At 33.7% G+C, this 21,268-nt stretch overlaps 2 protein-coding genes across 2 annotated transcripts in view; one reads left to right on the plus strand and one right to left on the minus strand.

Annotated features, from left to right (window-relative positions):
- Positions 1–21,268, plus strand: part of OPN3 (opsin 3) — a 56,865-nt gene that overhangs the window by 32,060 nt on the left and 3,537 nt on the right. The window contains exons 2-3 of the mRNA XM_051993514.1: positions 13,202–13,521; positions 19,190–19,441. Of these exons, the coding sequence (XP_051849474.1) occupies positions 13,202–13,521; positions 19,190–19,441 (572 nt within the window). The remainder of the gene's footprint in view (positions 1–13,201; positions 13,522–19,189; positions 19,442–21,268) is intronic.
- KMO (kynurenine 3-monooxygenase) overlaps positions 1–21,268 on the minus strand; it is an 87,993-nt gene that overhangs the window by 16,504 nt on the left and 50,221 nt on the right. The window lies entirely within an intron of this gene.

A 21,268-nucleotide genomic window follows, 5' to 3' on the forward strand; every position in this document is an offset into this window, starting at 1 on the left:
AAGATTAAAACTGAATATTTACTAATGTGTAACAAAGATAGATCGATAGATCTTGGGCAAGTCTGCTAAAGAGAATGGTCTTTCCACTCAAAGTGATAAAACCACCACAAAAAAAGATTAACAGGATGCTGATAACCTAAGATAAAACTGTTTGCCTCAGTTTCTTCATCTGTCAAAAATGGACTGGAGAAGGAAATGGCCAAAAAAAAAAAAAAGATTCAAATAGCAAGCATATAGATTTTTTAAAAGAATGAATACTGTGAAAATATCAACTATGTCAAATAAAGAAGAATAACAATGAAAGAAGTACCTAATAATTCACAGCAAAAAAATTAGAAAAAAGATAAAAAAAAATACTATTTAGCACTTGGGATGTCTTTATAAAATGCATACTATAGGAACTATGGTGAACCAGAACTTTTAACAGAGAAAAACAGCCTCATAGAGGAAAGAAAAACTTCACAGGAGTGTGATTCATACTAGAATGGAAAAGGCTTAGATATTTGCCTGAGGCTTTTAGAATTTAGGTAACTCACACAGCTAATAGATAATAAATTCTAAGAAATGTCAGAAATAGAAATACAACTTAGGTGTTCAGATTCTTTTTGATTTGAAATTCAGCAGGCTCTTCTCCAGATCTTGTTACCCAAGGGTATTAGAGATAAGGACTGAACCTGTGAATTAACTTGATATAAGGAACTCTCAAATGAGGAAACTACTGGAATAAACTCAGAGGTACAGTAGAAAAAGCCTTGGACCTGCCATCAGGAAGCTCTGAGTTCAAATATTACCTTTAAATTCTGTGGGACCCAAGGAAAGTCACTTAACTCCTATCTGCCTCAATTTCCTCATTTATACATGGTGATGATAATAGTACCAATTCCTAGGGTTGCGCTGAGGATAAATGTTGTATTGATGAGAGAATCATCTTGCTATCAGTCACTATTTAAGTGATTTTCAAATATGTTCACAGATCTTTGCTGTACTCTGTTAGTGACCTCTTGCCAAGTTCACACAAAATCATTAGCAACTTAACCTATAACAACTTTAGTTATTAGTTAACCATTAATAACTTTAGTTGTAGTCATCTAACTTGTTCCCCATGTTGTCATCTTATCCAAGAAAATGAGCTCCTTTAGCTTTTGCTAGGATTTAAGTAAAGTATCTCTACAGCATTCCCTTCATGTATTGGTTTAGTAATTCCTTTTGAAAAAGGAAATGAAGCTTAGTCCAGAATGACTTATTCTTGATAAAGCCATTCTGGTTCTTTGTAATCATCATTTTTCTCATGAAAAATCTTTCTAGATGTTCACCTATTCTCTCTTCAGTTATCTGTTTTTAGGCTTTTCCTAGGAATTGAAGTCACGCCTATTTGACTTTTATAGCTTGGATACTCTCTTCCCTTTTTTGAAAATCAGGACAATTCTCTAATTTTTGGCATATCTCCTGTTTTCCATGCATAATCTTTCAAATATTCCTGGAAGTGACTCAGTAATCACCTTTGTCAATTTATTCAATACCAAAGATGTATTTTATTGGGATTAGGTGATGAATTCAGGAAGAACAACTAGCTTCTCTTTTACAATCTCCTTTTTTATCTTAGGTATCAGCATCTTGTTAACCTTTTTTTGTGGTTGTTGTTCTATCACTTTGAGTGGAAAGACCATTCTCTTTATTTTTTTTATTATAGCTTTTTATTTACAAGATATGTGCATGGGTGATTTTTTAGCATGGGCACCTGCAAAACCTTTTGTTTCAATTTTTCCCCTCTTTCCCCCCACCCCTTCCCCCAGATGGCAGGTTGACGAATACATGTTAAATATGTTAAAGTATATGTTAAATACAATATATGTATATATATCCATACAGTTATTTTGCTGCACAAGAAGAATCAGACTTTGAAATAATGTACTATTAATCTGTGAAGGAAATCAAAAATGCAAGCGGACAAAAGTAGAGGGATTGGGAATTCTATGTGATGATTCATAGTCATCTCCCAGAGTTCTTTCTCTGGGTGTAGCTGGTTAAGTTGATTACTGCTCTATTGGAACTGATTTGATTCATCTCATTGTGGAAGAGAGCCATGTCCATCAGAATTGATCATCATATAGTATTGTTGTTGAGGCATATAATGATCTCCTGGTCCTGGTCATTTCACTCAACATCAGTTCATGTAAGTCTCTCCAGGCCTTTCTGAAATCATCCTGCTGGTCATTTCTTACAAAACAATAATATTCCATAACATTCATATACCACAATTTATTCAGCCATTCTCCAATTGATGAGCATTCACTCAGTTTCCAGTTTCTGGCCACTACAGAGAGGGCTGCCACAAACATTTTGGCACATACAGATCCTTTTCCCTCTTTTAAGATCTCTTTGGGATATAAGCCCAGTAGTAACACTGCAGGATCAAAGGGTATGCACAGTTTGATAACTTTTTGAGCATAGTTCCATATCACTCTCAGGACCATTCTCTTTAGCAGAGAAAACAGAAGCAAAGTAAGAATTTTGTTTTGTTTGCTCTCCATTTTTAGTTATCATAATCCCATCCACACTAAGCAAAAATCCTAACCTTTCTCTGATCCTCTTTTCACTCAGTAGAGTTCTTAAATTGTTTCCAGTTTCCTTTAACAATCTCTACTTGTATTAAACATTATCATATTGACATGAATATTCCAGGATTGTGACATAATTTTGTAATCTGACTTTGTTTCCATCTTCTGTGTATTTCTTTTCTCCGTTTTTGTTTTTTAATTTAAGTTGGTTGGTGAGTTCTCTATGCATCTGCTTTATCCATTTTAAATAAATCCCATTTTTTCATCTTTTTTGGAAGTCTACCTTCCTTTCTACTGATTTTGATTCTTGAGCATCAGTACAGGGCTGACTTTGCCTATAAAATTTTGATCTGTGGGATTCTCTGTGTATCTTTTTAGAATTTATTTTCTCAAAGTCTAGAATGAAGGTCAAACGATGCCAAATTTTCTTTTTTTCTGTATCATAAATTCTAAGAAATAATGTCATTTTTCTTCAGTGTTCTCATCATTTTTTTTCTAAAATGTATTTCCTACCTGTTTTTAGCATCAGATTCAGATTAGTAAAACAATAAGTATTTACTAAGTGTCTATTACATGCCTGGCACTATACTAAACCTTACTCTTCTTGATTCCTCCAGATTTTGAAGGATGGAGTTATCATTAAGGCAAGTCAAAAAGTTGTTTGCTGATTTGCCTTTAGAAGAATGAGCTTCAGCAGATGTCTGGATAATTAAAATTTTTATTATTACTATATTCTATCCTGTGCCAAATGTGATATTCTTCCAAAATCCTCATCTATGTCTTCTTTCTGTCTGAGTGGTCTATGCTTCTTTTTTTATTAAAGCTTTTTATTTTCAAAACATATGGATGGATAATTTTTCAACATTGACCATTGCATAGCCTTGTGTTCCAAAATTTCCCCTCCTTTCCTCCACCTCCTCTAAATGGCAAGCAATCCATTATATGTTATACATGTTAAAATACATGTTAAATCCAATATAGGTAAATATTTATACAATTATCTTGCTGCACAAGAAAAATCAGATCAAAAAGGAAAGAAAATGAGTAAGAAAACAAAATGCAAATGTACAATAACAAAAAAGAGTGAAAATGCTATGTTGTGATACATACTCAGCTCCCACAGTCCTCTCTCTGGTTATAGATGGCTCTCTTCATCACAAAATCATTGGAAGTAGCCTCAACCATCTCATTGTTGGAGAGTTACGTCCATCAGAATTGATTGTCTTAAAATAATAATAATGCTGTTGCTGTGTACAATGATCTCCTGATTCTGCTCATTTCACTCAGCATCAGTTCATGTAAGTCTCTCCAGGCCTCTCTGAACTCATCCTGCTGATCATTTCTTATAGAACAAAAATATTCTATAACATTTATATAACATAACTTATTCAGCCATTCTCCAACTGGTGGGCATCCTGAGTGGCCTATGGTTCAATGGAGGTGGGGAGGGATGTCTTTTATTTCTTTCTCCCTTGATCATAATCCAAATTTTCTGCAATATGTTTCCCTTTTCTGATTTTTGGATGTGTGTGTGAATATACCTTCTTCTTAATATATAATAATAATAATACCCTGTTCTATCTTTTATCTCTCCCTTTTATTTTGAATAAGTAGTGGATTTAATTTCATGAAGATTTAATGATAGCTTTATGGTAAAATTTCCCTCCTTACATTAAGATCTCAAATCTCTCTAGCTAGTTGTTTAAACTTTGGATATTTATATATAAATACTCAATGTGAAGTGTTTTTATTACTAACTCTTTTCTTGGAGTTTGTCTCCTGAGTAGTTGAGCATGTCATACCTGCTATTCTTTCTTAGTTCTAGCTGCTCTCTATGGAGATATACATAAGCAATGTTCGACTTCCTCGTCATTCAGTAAAATTCTTTTGATTAGATCTGAAAGACACTTGAGAAATACTTTATTAGCTATCTTTGTGAGGTGCAGTCTATTTCTGATAAGGAATTTGTCATCCCCATATTTTAAGCTGTGATCTTGAATTTTAAATTCCATTTTCATAAACCACTCTTTTAGCAAGTTAATCTCTTCTCAAATAAAATTTTCTTTTCTGTATTCCTTGTCTTTAGGGGAAAAAAAGCATCTTCTGTTTCCAAAACTTCAGTTTCTTATCAAAGACTTCTTAGTCATTGGGATTTTTTTAGTTCTTTTCTGGTAATATCATTTGTGCCCACATAATCCCAGAAGTAAGTAGTAGTCATCTGTTTTGATAAATCTTAGGAGAATTTATATTATGTCTTGAATATATAACTCAGGAAAATAGATATCTCAATTGTCTTTATCACATCAACCAATAACTATTTCAATACCTTTGAACAGAGTTCTAATCACCAAATGCTATTATTCTTGGAGTCTTCTTCTTACCTTTACTCATGGCTTCTATGACTCTTATCTTTTTTATTTCTGGAGGAAGAAGAGCTGCCTCTTCCAAACATCCATCTCTATCACCTTTAGGAAGGCCTTCAAATGTGTTTTTGCTTTTAGTTTTTCGTCTTTAAAGTTCTAAATATACAGCTGACCTTTTCCTTTCCTTTCTTCTAACAACCTGACAAGGGTCATATTTCTCCTACTCTACCTCAGATTCCTTCTTTAACCTACTGACTCATCACTTCTGTTCCTTTTAGGAGTCCTTCATTGTCCTCAACAACCGGAAGTATGATGAAGCATTCTTTGAGTCCCTTGATCTAGGAAAAAGAACAGCTCATTCATAAAATAGATGATAATCACTCCACTGTGGCAGAAATATAAACACTGAACACTTGATTCAAGTCAGTATACCATTTCTCCTACTCTCCTCATCCCAAGATACCTTGTTACATCCTTTACAATTTGGTATCATATCTTAATAATTTGACATAGACACTCAATCTGCTTTTCTTATTCTCAACAACACCTAAACCATACCCTCACTTTGTACCAGTTTCCTATGCATTTTATCAATTTTCCTCACTCAGCAATTTATACAATCAATATGGCTATTATCTTCCAACATACTTTTTCTCACTTATATCGAGTATACTTAAATTGCCTTGTCTTGCCAATTATTTTCTCCTCTTCTTAAATCTTCTTCTTCAGATCTTATTCCTGAATCCTTGTTGAAGCCCTTATATGCTGGATTCTGCCATTCTTTCAAACAAAAAGTAGAACTAGAGATTGTTCTCATTAAAAATTTCCTCAATTTTTCCCAATTTTTTTCCTCTGAAATTCAAGCTGTGTTTTATTACTCTAATCAAAATTCTTCCAAATGATTTATACAGTTTTACTCCCTTCTTTCAGTCTCAGTTCTTCTTTCTTTTCCCAGTCCTTTTCCCAAGGTCCTTTCCTCATCTTAATCCCATACCTTTCATGATCTTCTTCAATTTTTAGTTAAAGTCCCAATTTATATAAGAAGCCTTTTCCAGTCCTCTTTAATTTTTATGAATTCTCTTGGGGTTATCTCCAAATTATCCTATAGATATCTTATTTAAGACCAGTTGTTTGCATGTTGCCTCCCCTTTTAAACAATGAACTTCCTGAAAAGAGTCTGCCTTTTGCTTTTCTTTGTATCCCCCAGTGCTTAGTACAATGCCTACCATAGAGCAGGCACTTAATAGATGAAAGCTGAATTACTAATCAGCTGGTTACTAAGAGCCAAAAACAGAATAACAAAAATGGAAAGAATGTTAAAGGAACTGAAATGACTGGGCTGAGGGAGATAATAATAATAATAGCAGCTAACATTTATATTGCAATTAGAAGCTTAGAAAAAGTTTTACATGTATTTTTATCTGATCTTCACAGAAGCTTTGTGAAGTGTATGTGTGTATACAGATTAGTAAACTGAGGCTGAGATAAGTACATTAGAGAATTTACCTGGGTCCACATACCTAATATTTGTCTGAAAAAGTATTTGAAACAAGAATCTATAATTCCAAATTCGCCCCTCTACTATGCTAAATTTCTTTCCTAATAGATAATAGCCCTACCATACTGGGTACTGATTGGACTTCACTTGAACTGCTAGGCAACATTTAGTTAGCCTAATTCCAGTGATAGTATATACCTAAGAGCTGTATTTCTTTCTTTTTTTATTAAAGCTTTTTATTTATAAAACATATGCATGGGTAATTTTTCAACACTGACTTGCGAAACCTTGCATTCCAAAATTTCCCCTTCTTCTCCCCATCCCCTCTTTTAGATGGCAAGTAATCTGATACATGTAAACATTGTTGCCCAATATATGTATACATATTTATATAGTTATCTTGCTGCACAAGAAAAATAGGATCAAGAAGGAAAAAAAAACTGAGAAAGAAAATAAAATGCAAGCAAATAACAACAGAAAGAGTGAAAATGCTATGGTGTAGTCCACACTCAGTTCCCACAGTCCTCTCTCTGGGTGTAGATGGTTATCTTCATCACAAGATTACTGGAACTTATCTGAATCATTTCATTGTTGGAAAGAGCCATGTCCATCAGAATTGATCATTGTATAATCTTGTTGTTGCCATGTACAATGATCTTCTGATTCTAAGAGCTGTATTTCTTAAAATTCATAACATATATGAAATATAATGTGAAGATTTTTTTCAATTATTTAAAAGTTTCTTTAAGGAAGTATGTTTTTGTTCTATATTAATCATTATTATAGCATGCCAGTAAGCATTTCAGAAACTGAGGCACAAGAACCCAAAATAACATAGTTATTCAGAGATAGAACAAATTATAAAATCCATTTAATTAAAATCAGGATTCTTACTGCTGGTTAGATTTTCAATTTATAAAAATTAATAGGCTACTGCTTTGATGGCACCACTACCGGAGGAGTTAAAGATTGAGTTCCTTTAGTCAGATGTGTAAGAATTTGCTAAAGGCAAAAGTACTGAGCCACGTGGCTTTTCCCAGAGGCAGCATGAATATCACTTGCTGTTTCCAGATATTAGTGGGAAGTCCAGGTGTCAAGTGGGCTCCTGATTTAACTCCCTACTGTCTTTCCAATGGTAATAATCCACATAAACTCAGGAGGTTAAAATGAAATGTTTCTATTACTTTCTGGACAACCCCTTTTTATGTTTTTTAGGATCCTGATCATTCCAAGATTAGAAATCTGCCCCACAAACTCTGGTTCAAGCTATATGTTCTATAGAATCCTGGTATTCTATATAATGGAATTTGGGGTTTCATGAAAAAGCATAAGTGGTGTCTTTATTTTCAGAATACTAAATATGAAAATTTCTATATAATGAAATTATTTATTACATGTTATTTTTAGTATAAAAAAAGACTTAATTTACCTTTACTCTATAAACCCTCTCTTTTGTCTCTCTGTCTGTTCCAATCTCTCTTCTTCCACCCTGAACCAGGCCAGTATTTTTTGGTTGCATCAGTGTATTTTAAATCTATAAAAGTTCTTTGGTCAAATTATTTCGGGAATGTTGCTACTGAGCTGGTGGGCTCAGTTTATTGAAGATAAATTATTCAACATTGCCATCTAGTGGAAAGGAAGGGGAAATGACAGTTCCTTGAGAAAAAGGCAAAATAGTCTATTTTTGGATGCCTTATTATGAATATCGAAAACCCTACTAACGACCAATTTTTTTCTTCGTCTATTGTCCCTAGCACCTCATATCCTAACACACATAATTCTGTTCCCAGACCATTGTTATTATTATTATTATTATTATTTGCTTTTATATAATGCTCTAAGTTCTAAAGCCCATTATTTCATTTAATCTTTACAACAGTGTTATGAAGTACTATGATTATCCTTATTTTCAGATAGCCAAGTAAAACAGTACATTGAGTGCTAGGACTGGGAACAGAAAAAAACAACATCAGTTCAGATACAGCCTTAGATACTAATTAGCTGTGTGCTGGGCAATAGCATACCATTTAGTAGTGTAGAAACTGAGGCACAGAAACCCAAAATATTCAGAGATAGAACAAATGATAAAATCATTTAAAAGTCATTTAATCTGTTTGCCTCACTTCCCCCAATTGTAAAATGAGGAAAAAGCATTTATTTCCCAGAGTTGTCATAAGAACTAAATAAGACACTACTTGTAAAGAGAGTACCTAACATAGAGTAGATGCTTAATAAATGTTTATTTCCTTTCTTCCTTTACAAAGATATTAAGGCTCAGAGAAATTAAGTATCTTGCCCCAAAACACATGGCTTATAAATGGTAGAACCGGGATTTGAACCTAAGTTTCCAACTCCCAAGCATAGGGATCTTTTCACTACATTATGCTTCCTCTCACAAAATACCCCTTTGATTCCCCAGTATGTATGAATGATACATTGGAAAGACATTGATTCTGTAGTCAGAAGATCTGGATTCTAATTTGTCTCTGACACATACTAGTGTGATTTGGAGCAAATAAAATAATTTTCGTGAACCTCAATATCTTTACCTGAATAAGGGGATTAGTCTAGATGGCCTCTGAAGCCCCATCAAGTTCCAAATCTGTGATTCACCCATTCCAAAAGGATAAACATAATGACAATTGGAATAGTACTTTGGCCACAATTATCAGCAAGTTACATCAAAGGTACATGGAACTCTATGTAATCATGTAAAGGTATTCATTTGCATTCATGATTTTTCCAAACAAAATGCTCAGTGGAAAATATACAGGATAATTCTTATGATCATCCTCTGTGCAACCTGTAAAATGAGTGTGTAATTCTAATTAAGGTGATTGATGTGTATATTTCTGATTCTTCCTATGTTGTGCTATAAATGGGTTAAATTTTACTAGACCATCATAATCTTAATTTTCAATCCTAAGAGCTTCACAGTAAAAGTGAGAACTGCAGAGTTCTTAACTTTGAATACATTCAGGGTGATAATTTATGTACAAATTAATTTTATAAATAAGCAAATATCTAACAGTCCCAGGATTGTAAAATATGTATTTGTTCATACAATGTCATCAGTAGAACTGTCCAGAGGAGGGCAACCAAAATGAAAGGACCATAGATTTAGAGCTGGAACATTTTGCATATAAGGAAATTGAAACTCAGAAAGCTTTAATAACTTGCATAGGGTACATATGGCTAGCAAGTCTCTGAAGAAGCATTCTTTGACTCTGTAGCTAGTGATCCATATCCTACAAAGATGACTTTATGAAATTGAAGATATTTAGCCTGGAGAAAAGAGGTGGAGATGATAAAGTAGGGCACAAATTACTTTATATTCAAATATTTGAGACTGTCATGAAAGAGAGATTTAATTTGTTTTGATTGGCCCTAGAGGACAGTCATTAGCAATGAACAGAAGTTACAAAGAGACAAATTTAGGCTTAATGTAAGAAAAAAAATTCCTAAAAATTAGTGCTAAAAAAAATTCAAAAGTGTAATGGAATGCTTAAGAGGTGATGTGTTGCTCCTCCCAGAAGTCTTTAAACAGAGGTTGGATGTGTTATATTAGCAATTCTTTCCTATGTGTTGGATTGAATGGACTTTGTGATTTTTTCCAATTCTCAAATTTTGTATTTATTCAATCCATCCCCAAACAAGAATTCCTTCAATAGATCTCACAAGTTATTATTTGGTCTATTTCTTTTTCCAATAACTAATCTTCTCTAAATTAAACATTTACTGTGCAACTATTATCTCTTATAGTCTGTCCAATTTTGGAGAGTCCTTTAGTTGTCTTCAGTTGTAGAGATTAAGAATATTACTTGTTTCCAGAGCCACTGGCAATGTACAAAGCCACAGGCTTAGTCTAGGTTTCAAGTTCTGCCTTTTAGCTTTTGCTTTCTCTGCTTATCAAAATCTTAGACATCCTTCTAGGTTCAGCTCAGGTCCTTTGTCCTCCACAAAGTCTCTTTCAAAGTGTATTATTGCTCATAGAGCATCTTATCCTACAGTGAGTAGTGACAGTCACATATTATTGGTTGTTTCATTTGTATTAGCCTTGTCTTCCTAAGTGTGAGCAGTCTTTGAAGGCAAAGACCATTTCTTCAGGGAAGGAGGAAGGAAGGAAGAAATGAAGGAAGGAAGAAATGAAGAAAGGAAGGAATGAAGGAATGAAGCAAGGAACGAATGAAAGAAGGATGGGGGAAAAGAGGGAGTGAGGGAGGAAAGAGAGAAGGAGGGAAGAAAGAAAGAAGTAAGGAAGGAAAAAAGGAAAGAAAGAAAAAATTAGCTAAAGGGTGTCACATCTACTATACTGTATATTAAAAGTAAAATTCTCAGATTATATAGACATAGAGAATATTTTAGTGGGACTGACATATATTTTGGCTATAGTGGATACAAATCAAATCCATCTATGTGAGTATTTCAAAATGAGCTCTGTTCAAAAGAGTTTATCTGTCATGGCATAAAGAATGGGAAATAGACTCATCTTAATAGATTCATGGAAATTAGCTATAATTCGGCATTTTCAATTTTGATTGTGTTTTGATATCTCTGCTGTCCAAAATTCTCTTTTTTAATTAAAAAGAGAAAAAACAAATAAGAGTAAAACAATAAAGCTGAAACTATATTTTCCCTCTTTGCTCTAATCTTAAGAGTTCCTTTCCTTAGCTTCTAACATATGAAAAATAAATGCTAATACATAAGGTAGTGTGCTCACTGACACTAATTTTTGTATTTGGATGGAAAACTTAATGCTGATAAATATAAATGAACTGAAATTAATGAGATACAGATCATGATCTAACAAATTTTATTATAATTATGCCATTGAATATCCAGCCACACTCCTTACTGAGTGTCACTGAGGTCACTGTGGATTAAAATCCCATCCCTGAAATTTATTAGCTGTACGATCCTGGATAAATGTTTGTCTCAGAAATAGACCTAGTACTTATTTACTAAGTCATAAAAGATTTATGATCTGCATATTTGGGAATTGATGGTGGCAACTGGCCAGCAATTGTTGATGGAGGTTAAGAAAAAAGTAGACCCTTTTTCCACAATATTTTTTCTTTCAATGAGACTGGGAGGACCAGGTTGGAAGCAGATCCTGTGGACAAACATAGGGGTAGAGTAGGAGCTCTATTTCCAAGGCTCTTGGGTCAGGATCCTGAGCTTCTCTACGTAGAAAAATGGTGGCCAAGGTAGTGGTGGTGATTTTGCTCCTCTTATCTCTCCCTGAGCAAGCTTTGATACTCAGCTAGAGTGCCAACTTTCCTTGAAGGTGGCAGTTGATTATCAGATGGTGGGGATAGTTATCTCTTTGTTCACAGGGTTGTCACATTTCATGAAGGAGGACTGATGCCCCTATTGATTCATTCACTCAAAAATAGTTTAAAAGCTCATAATATATGCACAGCAAGGAGTTATGTCCTGAAACCAATCTCTTCTCCCTTTAAATTTAGATTACTTGAAGCCTGTCTTTTTCTGTGGAAATAACCCTTTTTACCCTATCCTTTAATTTCCCTCACTATTGCAATAGTCAGTTGTAACTACAGAATTAATGTACTACAACTTCTTGAATTTTGAGATTCTGTCAGGAGATCATTTCCAAGGAGATTTCAAACTCCAGAAATAGCCTAAAAGGCTAGGCCCTAAAGGTCACCAGTTTAGTGATTTCTTTTTTGAATTGGGCAATGGAATTCATGGAAAAAGGAAGAGGGAAAAGATTCTATTTTACTTGCCTTTCGGGAGGAAGGAAAAAGGAAGGAAGCAGGTGTTTTTGATCCAATCTCTGCCCTTCATCCAGAACTCTGGTGTGCTAAGACTTTTAGAAGATGGTCCTTAAAACTGTGGAATACTTGCCACTAGCCCATCTTCTGGTGATAGCTGAAACACAGGGGAGGAGTATCCTGTTTAAATTTTCCACAGAATAGAGAGATGTACTATAATCACATCCTCTAGTCAAATAAAAGTTTCCTATAAATAGGAAAATATGTATAAATATATATCACATGTATAAATAAATATGTATAGATATATATCATAATGTATATTCCTCTTGAGCTAACATAAATAAGCCTTTGAGTTAAATGAGAGCTTGAATAGGAGCAATCTCAATAGGATGGTATCCTGACCTACCTTCAAGTAGGGGTGATAATGACAAGTCTTGGTACTATCTTTCCTGTGAGTCCTGCTGCATCACTCCCACAATTATCCTTCATATATCTACATAATTATTATAAGTACTAAAGTCTTTCAGTAAGCTTTCTCCCTATTAAGTCAATTTAACATGCCAATCATAATCTTGATAACATTTACTTTTCTTGAATCTAACTAGTGGAGTTTATATTAAGAAATATTTTCCAATTTTTTCCCTGATATTTTTTAATATTCAGTGTGATCCAAGGAAACTCTCTCCATTGTCTAAATTCAGATTTAGCCAAAGGGGGGCACAAAAATAAGTGGTATTAATAAAGGATGTCTCCTTTTATCATTTTTATCCCAGGATTTCCAGTTGGCAATAAATTGAAAAATGGTTTCTTATTTTCTTCATGTTGGATTGCACGTGATAGTTACGACTATTGCTATCTTTTCTGTGTCTGAGCAGAGATTTCTTTGGATCCTAAGTTACTTTAAACATAGGAGAATCAAATGTTGATTACTATATTGTTAATTTTGTACACTCTAAAGATTTCACTATGAAGAAGATTGTTATTTCCATCAATTAGCTGAGTCTCTTTGTGCTCTCCCATATACTCTTTTTTTTTTTTTTTCAGGAATTGTTTCCATCATGACCCTCACTGTCCTTGCTTATGAGCGCTATAATCGAATTGTCCATGCCAAAGTGATTAATTTCTCCTGGGCCTGGAGAGCTATAACCTATATCTGGCTTTATTCATTGGTATGGACTGGAGCTCCTCTTCTGGGCTGGAACAGATACACTCTGGAAATCCATGGACTAGGCTGCTCAGTGGACTGGAAATCCAAAGACCCCAATGATTCTTCCTTTGTGCTTTTCTTATTCCTTGGCTGTTTGGTGTTGCCTGTGGGTGTCATGGCCTATTGCTATGGCCACATTCTATACGCCATCCGAATGGTGAGTTGAAACCTCTAAACAACCAAATCCATTATTGTCAAATTTTCTGTGAAACAATATCCATTGTAATGATGCATGATAACTAGTTATAAAATCTTATTGTATGGAGAATCTAGGGGAATTTTTTACTATAAAGAACTTTTAAATCACATACTATTGGATTTTTCAAGATTTATGGTCTAGAATATGAGACAGAGAGACGGAAAGAGAGAATCAGAGAGAGAGAGAGAGAGAGAGAAAGAGAGAGAGAGAAACAGACAGACAGAAACAGAGAGAGTAACAGAGCTAGAGAGACAGAACTAGTTAGAGACAGAGACAGAGAAAAAACAGAAAGAGGCAGAAAAAGAAATAGAAAGAGAGAGAGAGTATGAGTGACAGAGGCAAAGAGACAGAGAAAGACAGAGAGTCAGAGATACAAAGAGAGAGAAATAGTGAGACAGAGAGAAAGAGAAAGGTTCTGATAAACCTTTAAGGATACTAAGCATAATTTAAAATTTTACATTTTCTTGACTTAACAAATCCTAATTGATACCCCCATATGTCTATTAGGGAATCATAAAGTTATTAATAGGCCTTATATTTTTATCTGGGCATTTTAAATATATAACTTGACAGTGTAATACAGTAAAATATGCATTAGTTAGAAAATCTAACTTTAGGTGGTAACTCAAAGTTACTTAATCTCAACATTATTGTGAAGATAATATGAGAAAATATATGCAAATACACATATATGTGTAAAATTTCATATATACATATATATATATATAAATTTATATAAATAAAAACTTTTTTTCATGAGGCTGTTGCAAAAAAAAAATTCTATAACTAGATGGCCAATTGATTGATAATGGGTCTTCTTAAGGACAAGGTAAGTTGATTTTTTTGATTGAGTCCTAGAGTTTACAGTCTCCTAACTTATCCCAAGATCATTTTCATGACATGATGAAGCATTGTGGGAGAGTTTTAGAAAAGAATTAGCACTAATAATAATAATTATAGCACTTTCTGATTTACAAAGCAATTTATTACAGATCCATGAAGAAGGAAGGTAATGAAAATATTGCTGACCTTGTTTTGAAGAAGTGAAAACTGTAGCTCTAAAAAGTTGCTGCTTATCTTATCAGTCTTTCACTGGTTTTCATGTGCTATTGAGACATCCCATACGAATCTCAAATTCAATTATGTTCACAACAGAACATATCTTTCCCCCCACTAACCTTTCATTCTTCCTAATTTTCCTATTATACCTGTCAAGATTATCATCATTCTATCAGTTACCCACCCACTCTTATCCTTTACTCCTCACTTATACTCAGTTCACATTTACAATCCATTTCCCTTTCTACCTTCAAAACAATCTTACAGGCAGATAGATGGTGATGCAGTGGATAGAGTACCAGCCCTGAAGTCGGGAGGACCTGAGTTCAAATATGACCTCAGACACTTAATGCTTCCTGGTTGTGTAATGCGGGGCAAGTCGCTTTAACCCAATTGCCTTAGGAAAAAAAACAAACCAAAACAATCTTACTTGCTGTCTCCTACACATACTCAGTGACCTAGCAACACTGGCCTGCTTGCTTATTCCCATACATGACACAACCCCATTGTTCGGTCGCCTTCATGCTTGGAATGCTTTCCCTCCTTACTTCTGGCTTCTTATTTCCCTTCTTACTTCTGATTCAACTCTGATGTCATGTTTTGCCAAAGCTCTTTTCCATTTTCCCTTAATTCTAGGGCACTCCCTCTGAGATTACCTTTTGTTTACATTGTATAAATAACATTTTGTGTGGACACGATTATTTGCTTGTTGTCTCTCTTCTCAGAATGAGAGATCCTTGAGGGCAAGAACCTTGTTTTTGCCCTTCTTTGTATCCCCAGTGCTTAGCACAGTTTTTGGCACATTGTTGTCAATGATGTCCAACTCTTCATGACCTCATTTGGGCTTTTTTTTTTTTGGCAAAAATCCTGCAGGAGTCTGCCACTTTTTCTTCCAGTTTATTTTTCAGATGAGGAAACTGGGTCTTTGTGATTCCAGGTCTAGCACTCTATGTATTGAACCACCTTAGCTATCCCACAATTTTGACACATTATAAATGCTTTCAGACTGATATTATTTTTAGATAACTAGTGAAATTTAACATCTTTATCATCATTTAGTTTGGTGCAGGGAAAGAATTTCTCACATTTCTTAAATTTTACTTTTTTATTTGATTTATTATTGAATTAATTATTGAATTATTTGATATAGAAATTTTATGCAATGGTGATATCTATATAGAATAGAAAAATACTTTTCATTCCAATTCCATGGGAATTCTCATTAATATCATGTTAACATCCATTAACAATGTATTAGCCTTTCCTTAATTCTATTTCCTTTTGAGGCCTAATAATATAATTATAAATTTGGGGACCCCCCAAAAAACTTTTTGAATGGATTTCTTAACTCTTTGTTAACCACAGATAAGTAGACAGATAATATAAATAAGTAAAAGGTAATAGATAAGGAGTTGCCAGTTCATCTTCATGACTCCCAGAATACTTAGCAATTACTTATGTGGTAGCCATGCCAATAATGTATTAGCCCTTTCACTTATGGAGCAAGAATTAAGTGGCTTTTTACTTGTATCTTCTTTAAATAAAAATGCCAGAGAAACATCAACCTATACAATATTAAAGATGACCTTCCAAAAACGTACATATAATTCCAGGGTCACAAATCCTGCTGACAGGATTGGAAGCTCTCCTTTATAAGATAGTGTAAATAGCAAAGATTACATCTAAACAGGAAGTTTAGATGAACAAGGGAGGGCCAACCAAGTCAATGTGGCTAGATTATGTTAATTATCCTACTAAATATTTTATGCCTTGAGGAATGAGAAATCTTAATTCTCCAAATTTAGATGTATTCAGATTCTTTATTAGATTTGCCATATGGAAAAGACTAAATTAGAGCTCTGTTTTGAAAGCAGAGTTATAATGCACAATTTTCCCCTTTATTAATTGTTTTATTTTTTCTGACTATACATGTATATTAACTTTTTAAATACACATTTTTTAATGAATCATGTGGGAGAGAAAAATCAGAACAAAACAGAAAAACCACGGGAGAGAGAAAAAAACAACAAAAAAAGAAGTGAACATAGCATGAACTGATTTACATTCAATCTCCATAATTCTCTTTCTGGATGCAGATAGAGTTTTCTATTTAAAGTTTATTGGGATTGCCTTGGATACCTGAAATACTGAAAAGAATCAAGTATTTGATAGTTGATCATCACACAATCTTCTTGTTACTATTTACAATATATTCCTGGTTCTGCTTGTTTCACTCAACATGTAAATCTTTCCTGGCTTTTCTAAAATCATCTTGTTCATCATTTTTTATAGAACAGTAATATTCCATTACCTCCATATACCACAGCTTATTCAGCCATTCCCCAATTGATGGGCATCTGCTCATTTTCCAATTCTTTGATACCACAAAAAGAGTTGCTATAAACTTTTTTGCACATATGAACTTTTCCCCATCTTTTTGATTTCCCTGAGATACAGACCCAGTGGTGGCATTGTTGGGTCAAAAGATATGCACAGTTTGATAGCCCTTTGGTCATAGTTCCAAATTGCTCTCCAAAATGGTTGGATCAGTTCACAATTCTACCAACAATGCATTACTGTCCCAGTTTTCCCGCATCCCCTCCCATATTTATCATTATCTTTTCCTGTCATCTTAGTCAATCTGAGAAGTGTGAAGTGGTACCTCAGAGTTGTTTTAATTTACATTTATCTAATCAATAGTGATTTAAAGCATATTTTTATATGACTATGGATGGTTTTAATTTCATCATCTGAATATTGTCTGTTCATATGGTTTGATCATTTATCATTTGGAGAATGACTTGTATTCTTATAATATAATGTACAATATTCATTACAATACAGGTTCTTAGAAATGAAGACAGTATCTACCTAAATAGTTAAGAGTTGAAAAGCAGGGCTCTGTTTTTTTTTTCATTTTCATTCCTCATAACTTCTTTACTCAATTTGAGGTGATAATCTTACAAATAAAGAAGACTTAGATATCACTGGTACTACATATTTGTGTAGCATTTGGCAATTTCCAAATATATTTTTAGGTTGCATTATAAGTGTATTTATTTGTTTTTTTTTTTTGATAAACAGAAAATTCTTTATCCCCATCTTGTGTCTTTTCTTTTTTATTTAAATAGTTTTTCCCCCTTAATTATAGGTAAAGGAAAATTTTAACATTCTTTTGTTAAAAAAAATGAATTTCACATTTTCTCCCTTTCTTTCCTCATCTTTCCCCTAACTAAAACAGTAAGAATTTGATAAAGGTATATTTGTATAATCAGTAAATATGTTTTTTATTTAAAAATCAAAATAGCCTAATGAGTTAGGCAAGGCAGATACCTTCCCCATTTAGCAGTACAAGAAACTGAGAGTTACAAATATTAAATGATTTGTCCAAGCTCACATGGCTAATAAGTAGAGAGTTGGGAAGAGAAACAGACCAACTATTCTAGGCAGATTACTCAATACTCCCTTTGGTATACTATTGTGAAACTCACCTAGAAATGGGGGCTCATTAATTTGTATATAAGGATCCTCAGAGACCACAGATTGGCTTAGTTTTAAAATATAATGTTACCTTTGTTTGGTTGTATTTTTATTTGTTTTGTTAAATATTTCCCAAATACATCTTAATTTGGTTTGCTGCCTACAGGCTGTGTGTATGACACCTCTGCTTTAATTTATTCCAATTCAGGCAAACTAACATTTGCTTTTCCTCAGGCTTCATCTTCCTCTTTTTGGACTCTGTACAGATTGATCTCTTATTCCAAGATTGGATCTTCTCCTAATCTCTGCCTTTAGAGTCCCTGCTTTCCTTCAGTCCAAAAAGTTTTGGATTTGGCTTGTAGTCTCACTCTTGCTTGTTCTTGCTTATATTTGCAGTTCAGTGGTTTACCCCTAAATTTAATTTCTTTGAAATGATCATTGATCATTGGGCAGAGACAGTATTTCAGTAGCTTTTTAACCTAGAGAATAGAAAGGACATCTTTATATCTATATCTTTATACACACACAGAGTTATCACTTTGCCTTACATTCATACTTTGAGAATATTTCCTATAGAAAATGATAATTTATAGAATCATAGAATTAGAACTGAAACATCACCAAGTCCAATCCCCTTGTTTTACAGATGAGGAAAGTGGGCGATTTGATTAATTTCTCTGAAACTTATTTCATTCATTTGTAAAATGCTGATCATAATACCTGCCTTATAATAATAGTAGTTAACATTTAGACAGTATTCTAAGATCTGCAAAGTATTATTTCATTTGCTCCTCACAACAACTATTATTATTCACATTTTACAGTAGAAGAAACTGTTTGGTGGAAATTAAGTGATTTGCTCAGAATCACACAGCCAAATTAGTTTTTGAGATAGGATTTGAACTCAGACTTTCCTTATTCTAGGCGCAAATTGTTAGTTAACATCTAGTTAGTTAACAGGATGAAAACAGATAATAGAAGTGCTGAGATTTTGTAAGATATAAATGCTATTCCAATGAAAGTTGTTATTTTTTTTAAATTATCTTTCATTTTCTCTCCAACTTTTTCTCTTTTTGCTTTTCTGTAGCTTCGGTGTGTTGAAGAGCTTCAAACCCTCCAAGTGATCAAAATCCTGAGATATGAAAAGAAAGTGGCCAAAATGTGTTTTTTAATGATAGCAACATTCCTGTTCTGTTGGATGCCTCATGCAGTGATCTGTTTCCTGATAGCAAATGGCTATGGCAGCCTGGTCACACCAACTGTAGCTATCATACCATCTCTCTTTGCCAAATCTAGTACTGCATACAATCCAATTATCTACATCTTCATGAGCAGAAAGGTATGATTTACAACAAACAGAATATTTTTTAATCATCAGATATTGGGGACTATTCAGGGAAGCATTAGGGAATAATTCTCTAAATCAGGGATTAGCGGGAAGAAGAAAAAATAATAATAAATAAATTCAGGGTATATATAAATTTCCTGTGAAACTTTAAATTTTACTGACTTTGGATATAGACTCAACAGGTTCATTTTAGAGTTATTAACTCAGTCAGCCAAATTGCTTACTTGCCATCTGTAAAAATCAGAGTAAGTTAGACACAACAGGGAATACAGAGATACAACAACAAACTACAGTTTCTGTCCTTACAGTCTAGTTAAGGCAATGCAACACATACAGATGAAAACATAACAATGCAATACCATCAAATGGATAGAGATAGAAATGGATCATCACATCTTTGCAACAAGTCATAAAGGGTTTCTGTTCTTATAGCAACTTGTCTTCTTTAGCATCCTAGGAAGGGTGAAAAGCATTTCCAAGACCAAATATCTTTAGAATGGAAATATGCAGAGTGTAAAGCTCACTGAAGACCTCAACAAAGCTTCCTGGATGTTAAGGTGTATCTCAACTATAGGGTAGAGGGGAAAAGAGAAAAGAGTGGCTTATTTTGAATTGGAAGAAGTAAAGCTAGACTTTTCCCCATTTGGGCCACCAAATCTTGGGGTACATGGGACTGGACCCCAAAATATTGGGGTTCAGGATCAGTTTTGCAAGATGTCTTAACTTTGTAGGTTTAGACCATCTCCAAATCAAGAGGCCAAGATTTTATTATTATAAACATAATAGACAGTGGGCTAACTTTCAAAATGGAATTAGTGAAAAAAAAATGGGGGACAAACATATTTTCATAGGAAAAAGAAAGAGAAAACCAGGTGCTGTTGGGGAGTGGTTAGTTTAGAATTTCACTATCATTACTTATTGGCTCAATGATGTCATTAATGTGCTAATTTAATGATTTAGAGGTTAGCTGGTGTTAGGCATTAGGTGAGACATCTCACTTCACAACTATTGTTAGTTATTACAATTGGTCATTAAAATTTAAACTAAAATCAGAGGACTACCATCATTCTTTTAGAGCCAGTATCTTGGCCATAAAATATAAAGTAGGACAAAATAATCCAGAAGCAGAGATACAGCATTTCTAAAACAAGCCCATATCTTCCACAAAGGCAGCATTTCTAAGATTAGGTAACCTAGTGGTTAAAATCACATCATCTGACATGACAGAAGAGATGTTGACTGTGTATACTAACCTCTGATTCCACTAAGCTTCTCTCTTTCTTTTCTTTTGATCTTTCTCTCTCCCCTTGCTTTTCTATCTCTATTCCTCGTCCTGACTTTTCCCCACTTTCCTGGCTGACCTGTCTTTTACTCTTTTATTTATATCTCTCCCTTACCTGAACATCATGTAGAAGAGGAAAAAAAATTATATATATATATGTGTGTGTGTGTGTGTGTGTTTATGCATATACATACATTTATATATACATATATTTTAATTCACCAATAACTTTTTATCAAGTTTTTATTCCATTCCAATTGTGTTAGGTATGATGAGAAATATAGAGACATAAGACATAGTTTCTGACCTGAAGTAATATAAGTTGGTTGAGGAGATAACATAAATATGAAAAAATGCAGAAACCCATGTAGAAGAGTCTAAATAGTTCAGTGCAGACTTTCCTGGAATTCAGAGGCAGTATTTATTGCATCTTTTAAAAAATAGTTAATATTTCCTGTTTTGAATTTGAAAACTAGGAAAACATATTTTATTTAGCTCCAAGTAAAGGAAAATGTTTTCTTTGTGGGCACGAATCC

The sequence above is a fragment of the Antechinus flavipes genome, chromosome 4 (genome assembly GCF_016432865.1).
Source record: "Antechinus flavipes isolate AdamAnt ecotype Samford, QLD, Australia chromosome 4, AdamAnt_v2, whole genome shotgun sequence".
Classification (NCBI taxonomy): Eukaryota; Metazoa; Chordata; class Mammalia; order Dasyuromorphia; family Dasyuridae; genus Antechinus; species Antechinus flavipes.